Source organism: Erpetoichthys calabaricus, chromosome 9 (assembly GCF_900747795.2).
Source record: "Erpetoichthys calabaricus chromosome 9, fErpCal1.3, whole genome shotgun sequence".
NCBI classification, from domain to species: Eukaryota; Metazoa; Chordata; class Cladistia; order Polypteriformes; family Polypteridae; genus Erpetoichthys; species Erpetoichthys calabaricus.
Genome location: NC_041402.2, coordinates 49,828,996 through 49,845,772, shown reverse-complemented (window position 1 = coordinate 49,845,772; position 16,777 = coordinate 49,828,996). Strand labels below are relative to the sequence as shown.

Here is a 16,777-nt window from a genome sequence, read left to right as displayed (position 1 = left end):
GCCCCAACCATACCATTACTTTGTACACACACTTTTCACGCTAGCTTCGAAAGACGTAGCAAATGTCAAACAAACGACTGGTCATTTGTGCCGGTTATTTTTCGGAATCTTTTATCCCAGCCTCACCTGCAGGCGGGGCGGACGGTTTTCAAATGGTCGTCACGCCTTTCGCTTTCGCTTTCAACGAAACCTCAACGGAGGCGACACTTCGCAGGGCGCCCCAGACGAGCCAATCAGTGCATCGCTCGCCGTGTTGTGTCAGGAGTTACAAGTCCATCAGCAAACCTGAAGACGACTTCCTTGTCAACTTTGAGGCCCAAATCGCATTTGCCAGAAAAACAAAAACTTTTGTCAGCTTAATGAAACATGCAGGGGCCCGAGAGCGACACGGCGCAGGCGGTAACTAAAGAAGACGTCTGCGAGGAGTATCTGGACTACTGCGAGAAAACGTGGCTGGGAAGCAAAAGTCAAGTGTGCCACGAGCGGAGTTTGATCTTGAAGGCGAAGCAGTTCCTGAAGTCCGAGCCCAGTCCGCAAAAGAGGTTCGGCGTCCTGTCCTTCTACCAGCACGTCCACGAGTGCGTACAAGCGAGTGGCAAGGGCTGCCGGGCAGTGTGTCAGGCGCTTGTCAAGGCTATGGAAGTGCTGGAGAGTTACTGCGTCAACCTGCTGCTCTTTCCGTGGAGGAAGGAGTTCCGATCGCTTAAGGTGATGTACCGTGAAAATGCAATAACGCTCTGAAACATATTTAGAAAACATTCAGCTCACATGTCGGCAGTATGACATGTATACCTTACTCTTAACACTTAAGCCCACGTTTCTTCAACAGAAAGCGGAGATGCGGAGGTTTGCGCAGTCAGCGAATGTACTATATGAGGACTTAGCACAGACAGTGACTTGATAAACGGGGGATTCGAGCAGGCAGTATTCAATACGGTGGGTTAGAGCAGTCAATGTACTGTACTGTTAAGGCTACGACTGACAAGGCGGCTGCCTGTATTACCTGCTAATTTTCCCCCTATGATACGTGTGCATCTGAGTGGAAATATACAATTGCTAAGAGAATGATAATTCAGAACAGAATTTAGGCTCACAGGAAGACTATGGCTGAAAAAGTCAGGCAATGATTGCAGTTAGGACTTGGGGAAAGTGAAAAGATAACTTGGAAACAGAGGTTATTATCGATTAAAGTATGTATTTCATTATAAAAAATTAAATGTAGGAAAGAGCCAAGAAAATTATTTCTTAAGGAGTGGGGATGTGTTTCTCATTCAGATCAAGTAGTAATCTTTTAGAAAAAAGGGACATAACTTGAAATAATTATGTAGCAAGTAAAAAGATGTAGTCTTTTTTCTTGCTTGTGTTTCTTACTATTTAATAATTTTTCTTTCACCAAATTCATCATTGAATTCCAATAATCCTGTTCAAACTTGCTTGGGTCTAAACATATTGTAATTATTGGGTAAATAAGGAGTTGACTCTGGACAGAGCACCAGTTTATCGCAGGGCACAGTTACACACAGATAGCCACATTCCTGTATACTAGGGCAAATTTAACACACATTGTTGGCATGTGGGATAAAAGCCAGAATATATGATGTAAAATAAAAGCAGACATTGGGAGAAAGTGCAGACTCCACATAGCAAGCAGCCAGGTAAGATTGAAACCCACAACTCCAGAGCTGTGGCACAGCATTGCCAACCATTGTATCACCATGGTGTGTAGCACAAGGGTATACAGTACATATACAAATGAACACAAAACACATTTAATAAAAGTATTATTGGGCATTTTAAAATAATTCTACAAAAATATACATTTGTATTTTAAATAATTGGTAATGTTCTTTGGCTTGTAAATTTACACTACATACACTCTCAAAACCACATAATCTATTTCTGAATTACAGGGAGAACAGAATTTGCGCAGGTACCATTTTGGACAGACTGATTATCCATCACAGGGCTTGGGCACACTACAGCCAAATTAGAGTAGCCACTCAACTTAGCCTACATGTCATTGGCAATCTTCTTTTTTCGGCTGCTCCCGTTAGGTGTTGCCACAGCGGGTCATCCTCTTCCATATCTCCCTGTCCTCTGCATCTTGTTCTGTTACACCCATCACCTGCCTGTCCTCTCTCACCACATCCATAAACCTTCGCTTAGGCCTTCCTCTTTTCCTCTTCACTGGCAGCTCTATCCTTAGCATCCTTCTCCCAATATACCCAGCATCTCTCCTCTGCCCATGTCAATGTGGGAGGAAACCCAGTCAAACACAGAACAACATGCAGGCTGCACACATATGATGACTGGAATACAAGATTTGAACCTTGAGGCAGCTGCGCTGACCACTACACCACCCATTTAATTATTTGTTATATTTGCGTACTGTATGTTTGAAAATCACTACATTTTACAGAGTTTTAATGAAAGTTAAATTACAATCCATAATACAATTAAAACCTCATCATTTTATGCTGTGTACTATGTTATTAACAAAAGTTATACAGAATGTTTGTTGTTTATATTCTGATATGCCTACAGAATGTCATTTTTTAAGGTAAACAAGGTATAATGAGTACAAGTAACATTTTGCTTAATTTTATTTTTTCCCCTCACATAATTACTGTATATCATCGTTTTAATACTTGATTACATAGTGCTCCACCCAGACTTTTTTGCAAGTTTCCAATATGCCTTTGTATTTATATTAAAGGTTGATGTTAATAATGTATACATCACCAGTGTAGAGTACTACTAAACTTATTGTAATAACAATTTTAACTGTTTTTTCATTTTATTTTCATCTCTCTTTAAGCAATGAGTTTTAGACTTTTTTTGGTAGAAATCTTTAATTAAAAAATGAGAATACAGAGGGAACAATTCTACTGATTCATTTCAGCCAGCACAGTGTCTTGTTTTAATAAAGATGATTACAGCAACATACCATACATTAGATGACACTCCCCATACATTTACATTCTTATTTAGTTTTTCTGAATACAGATGTAAAAAATAAACCCTTAACTTTTTTTTTTTGTGGAACAGGGAGCTGACAAACCTGCTGAAAATTTATGTAGTACCTTTTGTCTTGCTTGGTCAGTAATAATCTGGGCGGTGGCATTTCTAAACCTAAAAAAGAAAGTTGCAGCCCTGCACTCTTCATTCATATGCTTAGGGACTACTAAACAGCTAGTTCCATGGAAGAGAAAGTTGCACCCTCCTAAATCAAATTTTATTTTCATGGAGAATGGGATTTGTGCACATAACATCAAGAACATAAACTGTACCACAGTTTGTCGCTGGCTGTCTGCTTCTGTCAAACAAGAGCAGTACCCAAAGAACACCAGCTACTCATTCAGAAGGTCAAAAAATAAAATCACTTGTGTGTATCATACCTCTTTCAGCACACATCATCAGCAGATCCAAATAAAATAAAGACATGCCTGAAACATCATTTTTTAAGGTGCAGTTACTGTCTGTAATTTGCATAATTCAAGGATACAAATATTGAAGACCCTAAACTATTCAGTAGGACATTAATGGTTAAAATAAAAACTGAAATTGGGCAATACAGCTAGTCATGAACATAGCAACAAAGGAATAAAGTAACTGACTAGTAAAATGTGCCAGCAAGTGTTTGCATTTAGAAGTGCTGAATGGTGATTTACATCAGAATTCCTTCATAAGTAAGCAGGTGAATTCTGGGATGTAGGAACACGTGATTAATACAATCAACAAGTCCATCCATTTTCCAACCCGCTGAATCCGAACACAGGGTCACGGGGGTCTGCTGGAGCCAATCCCAGCCAACATAGGGCACAAGGCAGGAACCAATCCCGGGCAGGGTGCCAACCCACCACAGATCAACAAGTCTAATACTTTTTTCATTTTTTTAAAATTTTTTTGTGGAGTATTACAACTCATTGCTCTTCCATTTTAACACACGGCTTAAGAGTGCATAAGAGCTTGTAATACATCTCAAAATATTATGCAATCCCTTTTTATTCACTATATTTAATAATACTTTAACAATTACCTCAGTATTTAAATAGAAATGTAGTGTTTTAGCAAACTGTAGTGGTATATACAGTTTGTATGATTTGTTCTAAATTATTCAAATGTATAGTTTTTAAAACATCAGGGGCCTCATGTATAACGCCGTGCGTAGAACTCGCACTATAACATGGCGTAAGCACAAAAGCAGGATTGTGCGTACGCACAGAAAAATCCCGATGCAGGAATCTGTGCGCACGCATACTTTCACGTTCTTCCACTACATAAATCCCGATTTGCGTGAAAAGTAACGCACGTGCACGCGCCTTCTGTCCCGCCCCAACTCCTCCCAGAATTACGCCTCTTTGAATATGCAAATCAATATAAATAGCCTTCTGTGAAAAGACAATGGGAAAAGCACGGGAGAAAATATAAGAATTTCAGCGAATACCAAGTGGAGGCAAAGTGGAGTTGGTTTAAACAGTGATATAAACAACAAAAGAAAGTTGATCGAGTGACAGAGTGTCGGAAAAACTCGAAAGATCAAATTCACAAAGTCGCACAGTGCCTGAAATAAAAAAGAAATCACATATCAAAGTCGCCGTGAAAAGGCGAGTCGTAGCCCACCGTCTGAGTGTCATATGAAAGCGTATTAGGGTACAGACAAAAAACATAGGCACACAGTGGGAAAAAAGCACGAAATGTCAACTTTAATCTTGAAATTTCCACTTTAATCACGTAGTTTATTTTGCCATTAAAGTAGAACACCATAAACTTCATCTTAAAATCGTTTATTTTACTAGTTTCTCAAGTAGCATGTTAAATGCTTTTTTCTGTGTTTGATCTTCTATGTGCTCTATGTGTGTGAATCACTACGTGCTTCCGTTCTTTCTCTTTCTCCGACAGGACACAGAATGCATTACATTCGAGATATTACAGCTCTCTGAATAATTAAAATACTGAGATGTATACGTGATATCATTTTCATGATGATAGGAATGAAAGCATGTTATTAAACATGGGAACACGGTGGCGCAGTGATTGTTCATATCTTACGCAAGAGGCTTGCTGCACCATGTGTGACCTTCGATGAAATAATTTATTACTGAAGTACTGTCTCTTTCAAACGTACTAACCTCCAATTCCTGTCCATACTTTTCTTTCTCCAATCGCCACACAATCAGCTCTGTAATAGACGTTAAGCCATTTGTAAGCTTAGAACGCCGATTCTTCAAAACTTTTAAGGAACATTGAAATATCTTCGTAGTACATGTTTAATTATTCTATTCGTCTATCCTTCCAGTGTCGCGTCAGCACCAGCAATAATACAGCACAAGGCAGGAGCTATCCGTGAACTAGCTATACGCTGTGGCACCGTGTCCTCACATGTTTAATTATTAACAATGCAGATTATTTAAATGAAGTTAAAGTTTTATCTGTATACTATAAGCAACATATTTTGCTGCATTTCATCTTAAAAATGATATTGTCATCATACGTGCTTTATAAAGTAGCGCAGGTTGTGCAATATTATAACTGTAGTGCAAGTTTACAGTGAGGTGATTGAGTGCGTTTATAGTTCTTGGGATGAAACTGTTTCTGAAACGCGAGGTCCGTACAGGAAAGGGTTTGACGCTTTTTGCCGTGGTTGAGGTAGTGTGTACTTGAAACTGTATACCGATAATTCTCTTTCCGATCATCTGCTGCTGTGATTCACACTCAGATACAGTGATATAAATACTCCGAGTGGTGCAGTGAGAGTAATATGGAAAAAGATGATCCGCAGTGGCAACCCTTAACGGGAACAGCAAAAAGAAGAACAAGATGCAGTGAGCGTAACAACGCTAAAGCAGTTCTGGTATTTGGAATACTATGGCTATTCCCTGGCCCATTATATTGCAGCAGGTTAATTACAATCAGATGCATTACACTAATAAACAATATGCAGTTAATTTCAGTGTATTTATAAAGCCGCGTCAGGAATGTGGAGCTAAGAAAGAAAGGATGAGCACACAGGAACAGTAGTTTGACCATTCTGTGGACCATTATATTGTTACAGGTTAATTACAATCAGATGCATTAAATTTATGAACGATATGCGGTTAATTTCAGTGTATTTGATAAAGCCGCCGCCGTGGATGTGGATCTAAGAAAGGGCGACCACACAGGAACAGTAGCACTGCTTTGACGCTGGGTGCCGCCAGTCTGCAAAACCGGGCGGATAAATTGCGTACGCCAAGGAATGAGTTACCGTGGAAATGTGCGTGGCTTTACGCCAAGTTTAGGTTTTATACATCGCGATTTGAGCGTGGATAGGTTCGTACGCAACATTTCTGTGCGTACGCACCGTTTATACATGAGGCCCCAGATCTGTCAGTCCAACATGCATTTTAAATATTCTACATTTTGTTAGCTGTTAATCAGAAATCACCAAGTTTAGCTCCCAGACTATTAATTGTAGAGTTATGCCTGAACCTGTCGAACATCTGTATTTTGGTTTCTTTTCACATCTTAAGATGTGTCGGTCACACTGATGAGTTTTGGTGATGGCCTATATGTGATCAACTGGACCCCTATTTAGTGCTGGTTCCAGCCTTGCACTTAATGATGTGGAGCTAGAATCCCGCAACACAGGACTAGAATTAGTGGGTGCAGAAAAAGAAAGAAAATAATGAATGGACAGAAATAGTTTGGGCTAATGTGGCCTGTTTCACTGTAAGCTAGCAGGATGTTGGTCTGCTGTCTTCCACTGCCTTTCTGATCCTAAACGTACAAGGGGGCTCTGCCCCCTGCTCGCTTCGCTCGCCTACCCCCGGTGTTGGGTAACCCGAAATACATTGATGAATGTATGAGATATATTGGAGTGTAAAGGTGTAGATGACGAACAAAGGAAGTATATTCATTAATCCTAATGAATGTCCACTAATAGTGGACTCATTAAAGAATGCGTTGTCAGCTAATTGGCGGAATTGTTTATCGGCCGTCTGTCGTTCCTTTCTTTGCCGTTTATCTATTCACTCTGCTGTTTGAGAGGCGCGTTGTAGGCGCCTACGTTCATTAATTGTATGTATCTCCGTCAGTTGTGATCGTTCGTTTTGAACCCGTGCCTGCTTTGCTTCCGCAGTTTCAGACGCGCGTTGTAGGCGCCTGTGTACATTGTATTTGTCCATGCGGGCTCGTTTTTGTAGCTCCATTAGTCGAGCTGTTTGGTTTTGGAGCCGAGACAGTTTTGCTTCCGCGTTTTCAGACGCGCGTTGTAGGCGCCCACGTCTATTGTTTTTATCCATGCGGGCTCGCATCTTTGTGGACCTGTGGGGCCTCCGTAGGTGTGTTAGAAGCGCGTGGACCATGCTGTGTAGTGTGGCCGTTTAGTTCAGAAGCGCGTTGTAGGCGCATGCGCCTTTCGTACTTTCACGCGCCTTCCGTACTATCTTTGTGGACCTGTGGGGCCTCCGTAGCCTCTTCTGTTTGACTCTGGGGTGCAGCGCGGAATCCTCATTTTTTGTGTGGTTGTGTCGTTACCTATGGGCGCGTTGCCTCATTTCTTATTTACGTTAGTTGAGCTCCTTCGTTTTTGAGCTGTGACTCCTTCGTTCTCGGTGGGTCTGACTTCGCCCGCTGTCGGCATCTGCGCACTATGTCTCCTGCGTCCATGGGCATGCCATGTACCTGCGTCCATATCCGGTTTACCATTCTCGGTTAGTAATATGGATACTATAATTTAACATGCCAGTGTTTCAACAGAAGAAAACAATTATACGATGCACCACAAAAATCAGCTACAAATTTTTTCTCCTAAACATTTTAGAGAATCATAAAAACTTCATGCAAGGAATGTTCCTGTTGAGTGGTGGCTCTGAGGCTAAGGATCTGCGCTGGTATCCCGAAGGTTGCCGGTTCAAATCCCCGTCACTGCCAAAAGAGATCCTACTCTGCTGGGCCCTTGAGCAAGGCCCTTAACCTTCAATTGCTCCAGGGGCGCTGTACAATGGCTGACCCTGCGCTCTGACCCCATGGGATATGCGAAAACTAACAAATTCCTAATCCATCCATCCATTTTCCAACCCGCTGAATCCGAACACAGGGTCACAGGGGTCTGCTGGAGCCAATCCCAGCCAACACAGGGCACAAGGCAGGGAACCAAGCCTGGGCAGGGTGCCAACCCACCTAATACAAGAAATTGTATAAGGCGAAATAAAGAACAAAAAAAAAAAAAATGCCTCTACACCCTCTAAGTTCAAGTTAAAACAATGATTAGCACAAAATACTCCGAACAGTGTGAGCAATTTTGAACCTGTTGTAGTATAAAGACTTTAGACTTGATGGTTAAAAATAATTTAATGTGTTTAGAAAAAAAACACTCTATGCAACATCCAGACTGAGGAAAATCCAGGAATATATGCAATATATATTTATTTGAATGTCTGAAGTAACATTACATATATTCATATCTTAGTATGATTACATTTTTTGACAATTACAGTAATTTGTAACTGTATGTGAAGATGCATTATACTTCATGTTAGATACAGAATAAGTCATCAGTACTAAATGGTTTTGAAAAGCTATATATAGCTCAGTAGGTAGAAACTAATTTGCATGTCAGAAACTCTTTAGAAATACCAGTGAGTGTTCACTTTGAAAGCAGAACCTCCGCTTCCTTTTTTTTGTTTCATTAGCTGCTGCAAAACCAAAAATAAAGAACCAATACTGCCTGTGAGGTAGAATAATCACAGTTTAATTGACTGGCATAACTCCCTCATGACAATTATTATATTTGTGTACATCAATTTGGACAAGCTTTTTGACAGTGAACTCATGACACTTCCCAGAGTTCAGTGACATAAACCCAAAGAAAACACCACTACTGTATTTCAAGCAAGCATATGCACTGAGACAAATCAAGTCAAAGTAGCAGACAACTTTGGTTGTAAATCCTTTTCACAAAATAACGACATTAAGCAAAGCGCTGACAACACCAAACTTTGGTTTACTTTTTTAAGATACTTTACTAGGCCTTTACTGTTAATATTTTTGATAATGTTTAATTTAGGGGTTTGTAAGTAAAATAAGTTGTTGCCCGGCTGAATTTCCATCAGGAGAGTGGTTTGACCAGTCTAAGATATTCAGCTTTTTTCTCCTCATACACTACTTGGTTGTGTTACTTGCATGTTTTGGGTCATTGTATTGCTGCGTGATAAAGCTGTCCAATTGTACATAAGGTGACATGATACCAGTGCACACTTATGAAATCAGTCATTGATTAGTGGTCATCAATAAAGATTTGTCTGTTTTAGAAGCATCCATGCATGGGCAAGCCATGACACTCCATCCACTATGCTTGAATGATAAAGTGCTGCGGCTTGGAGTATTTTTAGTTCATTCCTTTTTTCACTTCCTCACTTTCCTAGTGGTTTATCTTTACTCCATTGGTCCATAATGTTTTTGTCATCTCACCTTTCTAATTTTGGTTTGTACTGTATCTTGTGCAGTGGCCTTTACAATTCTGCTGTTTTAGGAGAAAGGTACATTGTCAAAAATTTACTTGTGTGCTGTGTAGGGTGGTAGTGATTTTAGCAGCAATTGTTTTAGAGAGGCAAGTATGCTGGCACAGTGATCAGCACTGCTGCTTTATGGACAAAGCATCCTGAGTTTGAACACTGTGCCCAGATGTTGACACTGTGGAATTTGATCATTTTAACCACATCTGCCTGAGTTTTTCCCTTGGATACTACAATCTTCCTCCCACCTCCCAAAGATGTTTATGTTTGATTTAATGAAATATAGTATATTATGTTCTTTTAGATCACTGTTCAGTCAGTAGTTGCACTTGGTTTCTTTGCTGACCTGGGTGTTGGTTTTTAAATACAGTGGTAGTTTCATTTTTTACCCCCCAAGATGTTTCATGTTGATTTTTTTTATGTTTAGTTTCTGTCCCATGGCTCTGTTTAAATTTCCTCTCTGCATGGGTCTTTAATTCTGATGTTGTTTCAGAGCAACTCACTCCTACGACAGACACCAAAATAATGAGTCTAACATAACAAGAAAGAGTGACCTCAGTCTAACAGTACAAATTCAGAACATTTTAATGTGTGCACAATTAGCGCAGCAAGAAACACCTGACCAATAAATAAAACGCCTAAAAGCAAACTATCATAGCACTTATGACGGGATGCTGTAAAAGAAGTGGATTTATTCTGAAACATTAATTCATATGCTCACAGAGATAGCCAGATATCAAAAGAGATATTTAACATTTGGCTCATGCATATTTTTTCATGTCAATTATTAATAACATAAATTTAAAGTGTATGTTTCGCTCATGCTATCCCAAATCTTGGAAAAGGAGGGGCCTGTATCTTGTTTTGAAAAGGTCAGGCTTCACATACAAGTAAGGCAGCTTAGCCCTTTGGGATCTCTTCTGGGCTGTTTCTTTCCATATCACAAACTGTTACCTTCTTTGAATGAACAGCCCCATAGGAAGGGATTTTTCTAACTATGTTTCTAAAGTGGAATTAAGATTATTGAGTAATGGCGTATGTTGATAATAAAAAAGCATTTCTTGCTGCCATTGGGAGGATACAGGAGGCATCGGTATATATTGCAGAGTCATGATTCATATCAGCAAATTACAAGCAAAACCTGAAAAAAAAAACTAGAATTTAACTACAATGTAAAAAAAAAAAACCCAGAACATTCTCCAGAAGGGATTTTCCTAGTTGTATATTCTAAATACAAAAAAAAAAACACTTTATCCTGAGACTGTAGAGCATTGAGTGAAGCCACACATGTAGTTGGAATGGAAATGCAAGATTTATCTACAGTGGATTCAGAAATTATTTATACCCCTTCACTTTCTGTATATGGTGTTGTAGATTTAATTTTAAATAGATACATTGATAACCCATAATGACAACTTGAAAACATTTTTAGAATATATTAAAAATCAAAAACTGAAATCTCTCATTCATACAAGCATTTAGTCCCTTTGCTGTGACACTCCAAATTCTGGTCAGGTGCATCCTATTTGTTTTAGTTATTCTTGAGAGGTGTATAGATTGGGGATAACCTGTGGCAGACTGATTTGGTTGGACATCATTCAGAAGGACACACACACCTGTTCATATAAGGTCGAACACCCCACACTTGTATGTCAGAACAAAAACCAAGCTTAGTTTAATAAACTCTCTGTGGACTTCCCCGAGGAAATTGTGGTGAGGCACAGAAGAGGACAGGAGTATAAAAGGATTTTTAAAGCTTTCAGTGTTTTCAAGAGCACAGACAATTTAATAATTGTGAAAAGGAAGAGGTTTGGAACCACCAGGTCTCTTCATAGAGTTTACTGTCCTGTCAAACTGAGTAACAGGGAAAAAAGGGCCTTTGTCACAGGGAGGTGACCAAGAAACCAACAGTCACTCTAGCAGACCTTCAGATGTCCTCTGCTGAGATGGAAAAACCTGTTGGAAAGGACCACTATCTCAGTAGCATTTACCACTGAGTGGCTAGACAGAAGCCAATCTTGAGTAAAAGGCATGTGACAGCCTTCTTAGACTTTGACAAATGGCATTTAAATGACTTTGAGAGCATGAAGAGAAAGATGTTGTGGTCTGATAAGACTAAAATTGAACTCTCTGGGCAGAACTCTAAGTACTAGGCATTGCTCATCACCTGCCTAATACCATCCCTAGGGTGATGCATGATGGTGGCAGCATTATAGTATGGGGTGCTTCTCAGTGGCATGGAAAGGAAGTTTGGAATTGTGTGTGGAATTAAGGAAAGGTTGAATGCAGCCAAAGACAGAGAGGTTATTGAGGAAACCCTGCTCCAGAGTGCATGCAACTTCAGACTAGGGCAACAGTTCACCTTTCAGCACGACAAGGACTTGAAGCATACAGCCAAGACATCGTTGGAATGCCTTCAGAACAAGTCTCTGGAGTGGCCCAGCCAAAGCCAGACTTAAAACTCACAGAACATCTGTGCGGAGACCTGATGAAGGCAGTTTAAAGAAACTTCCCATCCGGTCTAACGGAGCCTGAAAGGATCTGTTAGGAAGAATGAGATAAATTGCCCAAGTGCAGGTGTGCAAAGGTTGTAGAGACTTGCGTAAGAAGATTAGAAACTTTAATTACTGCCAATGAGGCTACTATGAAGTACTGATGCAAGGGTCTGAGAATTTCCATGATTGACAGATTTCAGTTTTTGATAAATTTGCAAATCACTCTGAAAGTATGTTTTCACTTTGTCATATGAGTTACTGATTTGTAGACTTTTGGGCAAAGATGGCAAATGTATCCATTTAAAATTAAATCTACAACACAATAAAGTGTGCCGAAAGTGTATTGGTTTCAGTACTTTTTGAATCCACTGCATATTTTTCATTTTCCAATATCTATCTACAACTACAGCCAACCCAATTTTGTCATTTGTGCTGAATGACGGGCAATTGAGATGTATAAACAAGCAGTATTTCCGCAAAGAGAGAGCTGATCCTGCCACATCCCAGAGGAAGACTGAGTTCTGACAGACTGGTGGAAGTTTTGTACAAAGGGGTTTGAGGGAGCAAAAAGAGAGAAAAAAGACTGGAGAGGCTGAATGTTGACTATGAGCACTGAGCTGCTAAGTGAAGAGGTTGTCCTGGCTAGATCAGTGACTGGGTTCAACCATCTGCATAGCTCTAGTCATTCACAAATTCTTCACCACCTTTTATCCAGCATTTTTATTGCTACATTTTTTAAACTGTGATAATGCAGGGTTTACTGTAAGCCATTTATATATCTCAAGTAATAACTATAAACTTTCATTGGAAGCTAATTCTAAATTCTTTTTTTTCTCTTCAGACCTTTACTGGGCCCTTTGTGTATTTCATTCAGCCAGTGCTTCCAAGAAATGTCATCCATGGTATTTTGGACAGTATGGGCTACAAAACCCACACAGACACTGAATTCCAACTGTGTCGGGATATTGATAATGAAAAAATAAAGAAGATTGGATTTGAATTATTCCTGGCTAGGCAAGAATGTGAATGTTTGGTGGAAGCTATGGATCAAATGAAAGATGCAGAATGCTTACAACTTCTTCAAACAAGGGCTTCTAATTCTCTTGGCTATGAAGATTATCAGCAGTCTTTTACATGTGAACGTCCTAAAGAAACCTCATCGTCATTTACAGAGGCACACACGACAGATCGTGCCTTTCTAGAACCTGATGTTTTAGAACAGAATGACAAACTCATGCCAAGATCCAGTGAGAATCTGAACTCTGGAAAAATGTCTAACTCAGAGCTGAGTAACCTAAATCCATGTTCAATGAGTGAAGACAAATCAATTGCTGATATATATAGTGAATATCCTGACCTTGCTATTCACCAGAAGCCAATTTTCGGAGAAGTTAAAAAAGTGAAGAACACTGTCATATGGTCCGATGTGTCTGCTGCACCAGGTGAACGATGTAGTCTGCCTGAATCAACTGAACCGAACACAAATGCAGTGTTCTCTGAGTTTTCATTTACCTATCCCAATCATATTAGTGACGTACGACCTCAAGAAGAAAGAAAAATTGTGACCACCCCTACTGATTTGAAAAATCCAAAGGATCCAGAAGTGCTGACTGCTACACTTCCACTGGTCGGTTCAGTGTCACATGTGGAGAAGGACCCAGTACAAGGCCACACAAACTATGATGAGGTCCTTCCACATTTGTTTTCCCAAATGAAAATTGAAGATCAAGGAGGAGAAACCATGAAATATCCCATTGAGGAGACACTGCCGCCTGAATGCGTACCTCATGACTGCCATCGAAGCAGACCCTTAAAAGACTCAACTTTAGTTGGCGTAAGCCATTCTAATTCACCCAAGAAACTGACACGATCAGTCATGTGCAGAGTTTCTTCAAATATCATCTGCCATGTCAAGGAATGCAGTAGCTGTGTCAAAAATGAACCTATCAAAAGGAATCTGTACCAGGATGGCGATTCACTAGAATGCTGTACTAAATCTGACAAACATAACATTAAAGAACCACCACAGTCTTTTTATATTCCCCCATGTTTGGAAAACCAAAGTCCAACCACTGACTCTGAAAGAGGTAATTTTTTATGCCTAAAGAACAGCAGCAGTGACAAAGATATACAGCAGTCACCGTGTGAGTTTTCACCTTTGAATGACGATGGATTTGTTTTGCTTTAGATGACTGAAATATAAACCGTGTTTATCAAGAGAGGCATGTTAGCAACCCTTTATTGACTATGTTATTATGAGCCATTACATTACAAAAATCAGATTTCCAGGCTTGCTGCAGGGGGGACACTCTTAACAAGTGCTTTTGGTTCTAAGCATTTTATTAATTTCTTTCTGTAATTGGGCACTTATATAACTGGAAATATTGCTCTTCTTTTTACACATAATGTGTTGATAAAGCAGTATTCAATTAAAGTTTGCTTCACTTAGAGAATTTCATAAGGATTTTCTTTGAAAATGTGTATTACAGTTGCCACTTGACAATGAGCTCACAGATGAGAATATGACTGAACTAGAAGCTCTTGTGTAGAATGTCATTAATACCCAGGAGTACTGTTCGTCAGTTTTAATCAAATCGTTTTCTGTAAAACAATGACCTTTTTGGAGTTCCCCTTACTTTTTGCCCTCAAGACCCAAAAAAAAAACCCTAATTATTAGGCCATTTTGGACCATATTTTGTGCAGGAAATTACACCCTTATGATTAAGAGTAAAACAATAGGCGTCTTCAGCAAAAATAACCAGAAAGACTTGACATTGGGCATGTCACATCAACCGACTCTTAAAAGTTCAGAATATTTAGACTTTAATACTTCAAACATTTGACACTTAATTATATACTTGTACCTCATTAAGTAAATTATTACATTTCTTATGAACACTCTGAACTTGGGTGGTTTATGCTAATTCAGACTTTTTTATTTAAATCAGGTTCAGAAAGCCAAAGTCAAGCCTTAAAACTTTCAAATTTCACCCACAAAACAACACTCTTAGTTAAATTAGATAATGCATACATCAGTAAACATATGTTAAAGAATGAAAGACAAAAAATGCAATCATACACATATTTACCCCACTCGCGTACTCCAACCTCCACTTAAAAAAGTTTATCCACGTTATTTCCCCCTCTACATATATTTAAATCAACTAACAGCACTGAACACAATAATTAGTCCTTATTCCATTGATCAAATGCAGTCTAAAAGCAGTGATAAATTGTTGAAAGTGGCGTAAATGTTTCAAGTAAGATAGCTGTGACATTAAGAGTCCTGAGAACAAGTGAACAGTTTCATTCTACTGATACGTCAGAGTGTTATGCCAATTTTCTGACCTGGACTCACTTTGCTGAAAGATATAAAGGCAAGTTTCACTCTTTCCACTTGGAGTGGTATTTGGAACTGCACCTCCTTATTGCCAGCCAATTCCACCTGACATCTCGGTTCTCCCAAACCACTCGGACCACTTCCTCCAGCTCCTTCAAAGCACCACCATTTAACACATTCATCTGCCAATCCAGATTAACATTGAGGCCACCTAAGCACACTGGGATCAAGACTTGAAGGAGTAGAAAACCTATTAAAGGGACCCTGTGTATTTAAATGACCAATCACTAAAATATACCCAAGTGGCATAGCTTGGGCAAGAGGGGGACATCTGTCCCCGGGCGCAGCATGCAGGGGGCGCCAAACTGATGTTACGAAATTTTAGAATGAAATGTTTTCCATTCTTAAATGCACTAAAAAGTAAATAAAAATCTTAACAAAAGACAAAAATTTATCCCCTCCACTACTCTAACATGCTTGACTCCCACCCAGAAACATTTTTGACGTTATTAAACAGGTTGTGCGACTGACATGAGGCATTAGTGTATCATTGTCTAAGTTGTTGCAAACGCCATTTCTGTGTGCCAAGTGATTTGTGTTTATGTGTTTGATAGAAAATTGATTGGGCTGTGGTGAAGTATTCTAGTAGATGGCTGCAAAAGTCTAGACGTTTACCCATCATATTTTCGTACGAATAAATTGTAAGTAATGCAGTTTTTATAAATATATAATTATTTTGCTTTATAATTTGCTATATACTTTCTTTAAAATCATTTTTAAATGCAGAAATCGATAAATTTGCATCAGCAAAGGCTAGGAAAATTTCTCTTTGAAGTTAATAATTACATTTAAAGCATTATATATCAAACTATTTTTTTTTACTTTATACCAACTTCATTTTCAGGTTATTATATTATTATATCCAATGTAATGTTTAAGTTTTTGCAATATTAGAATAATATTTTAGAATAATTATATTTTCGAACTACCATTGTTGTCTTAATTATTTTACTTCGTTCTATCTGTATAAATTTAGCGAAACCCTGAAAATATTCGCATAAAAGTGATTTAAAAAATTTAAATATTTAAAAATGTAAAACTATTTAAAATAAAAAATATGAAATTTTTTTCTTAATATACTATTATTTTAAATACATTTTTAAAAAATTTCTTTCCCTTCCCCATTGCATTTAGGCAAACAGGAGGGGATACGAAATGTACAGTTGTCCCCGTTGTGCTGAAAACCCTAGCTATGCCTCTGATATATGCCCCACCCCCCAAGTTCTGTGTTTTGGGAACAATATAGAAATTAGAAAACTAAGTTTGGTTAAATATATATATTAAAATGAACCAATCCATTATTTACTAATTAGTGAAACTGATGCTAAAGTAGTTGCGGCCTTTGCTTATAAAGTGTTATTTGCCGGGGTGTCTGCTCTGCTAAT

The 16,777-nt window shown here is 38.9% G+C and overlaps 1 protein-coding gene across 1 annotated transcript; it reads left to right on the top strand.

Annotated features, from left to right (window-relative positions):
• Positions 1 to 203: 203 nt before the first annotated feature.
• On the top strand, positions 204 to 14,445 carry si:ch211-189a15.5 (uncharacterized). The gene is made up of 2 exons (XM_028809633.2): positions 204 to 708; positions 12,834 to 14,445. The coding sequence occupies exons 1-2, from the start codon at positions 367 to 369 to the stop codon at positions 14,178 to 14,180; spliced, it is 1,689 nt and encodes a 562-aa protein (XP_028665466.1). The 5' UTR covers positions 204 to 366; the 3' UTR covers positions 14,181 to 14,445.
• Positions 14,446 to 16,777: the final 2,332 nt, after the last annotated feature.

What these genes read in the sequence shown, in the direction of transcription:
- si:ch211-189a15.5 (XM_028809633.2), top strand. Translation starts at nt 367, where the DNA reads ATGCAGGGGCCCGAGAGCGACACGGCGCAGGCGGTAACTAAAGAAGAC. An exon ending in AGGAGTTCCGATCGCTTAAG is followed by an intron (nt 709 to 12,833) that starts GTGATGTACCGT and finishes TTTTCTCTTCAG; the next exon opens with ACCTTTACTGGGCCCTTTGT.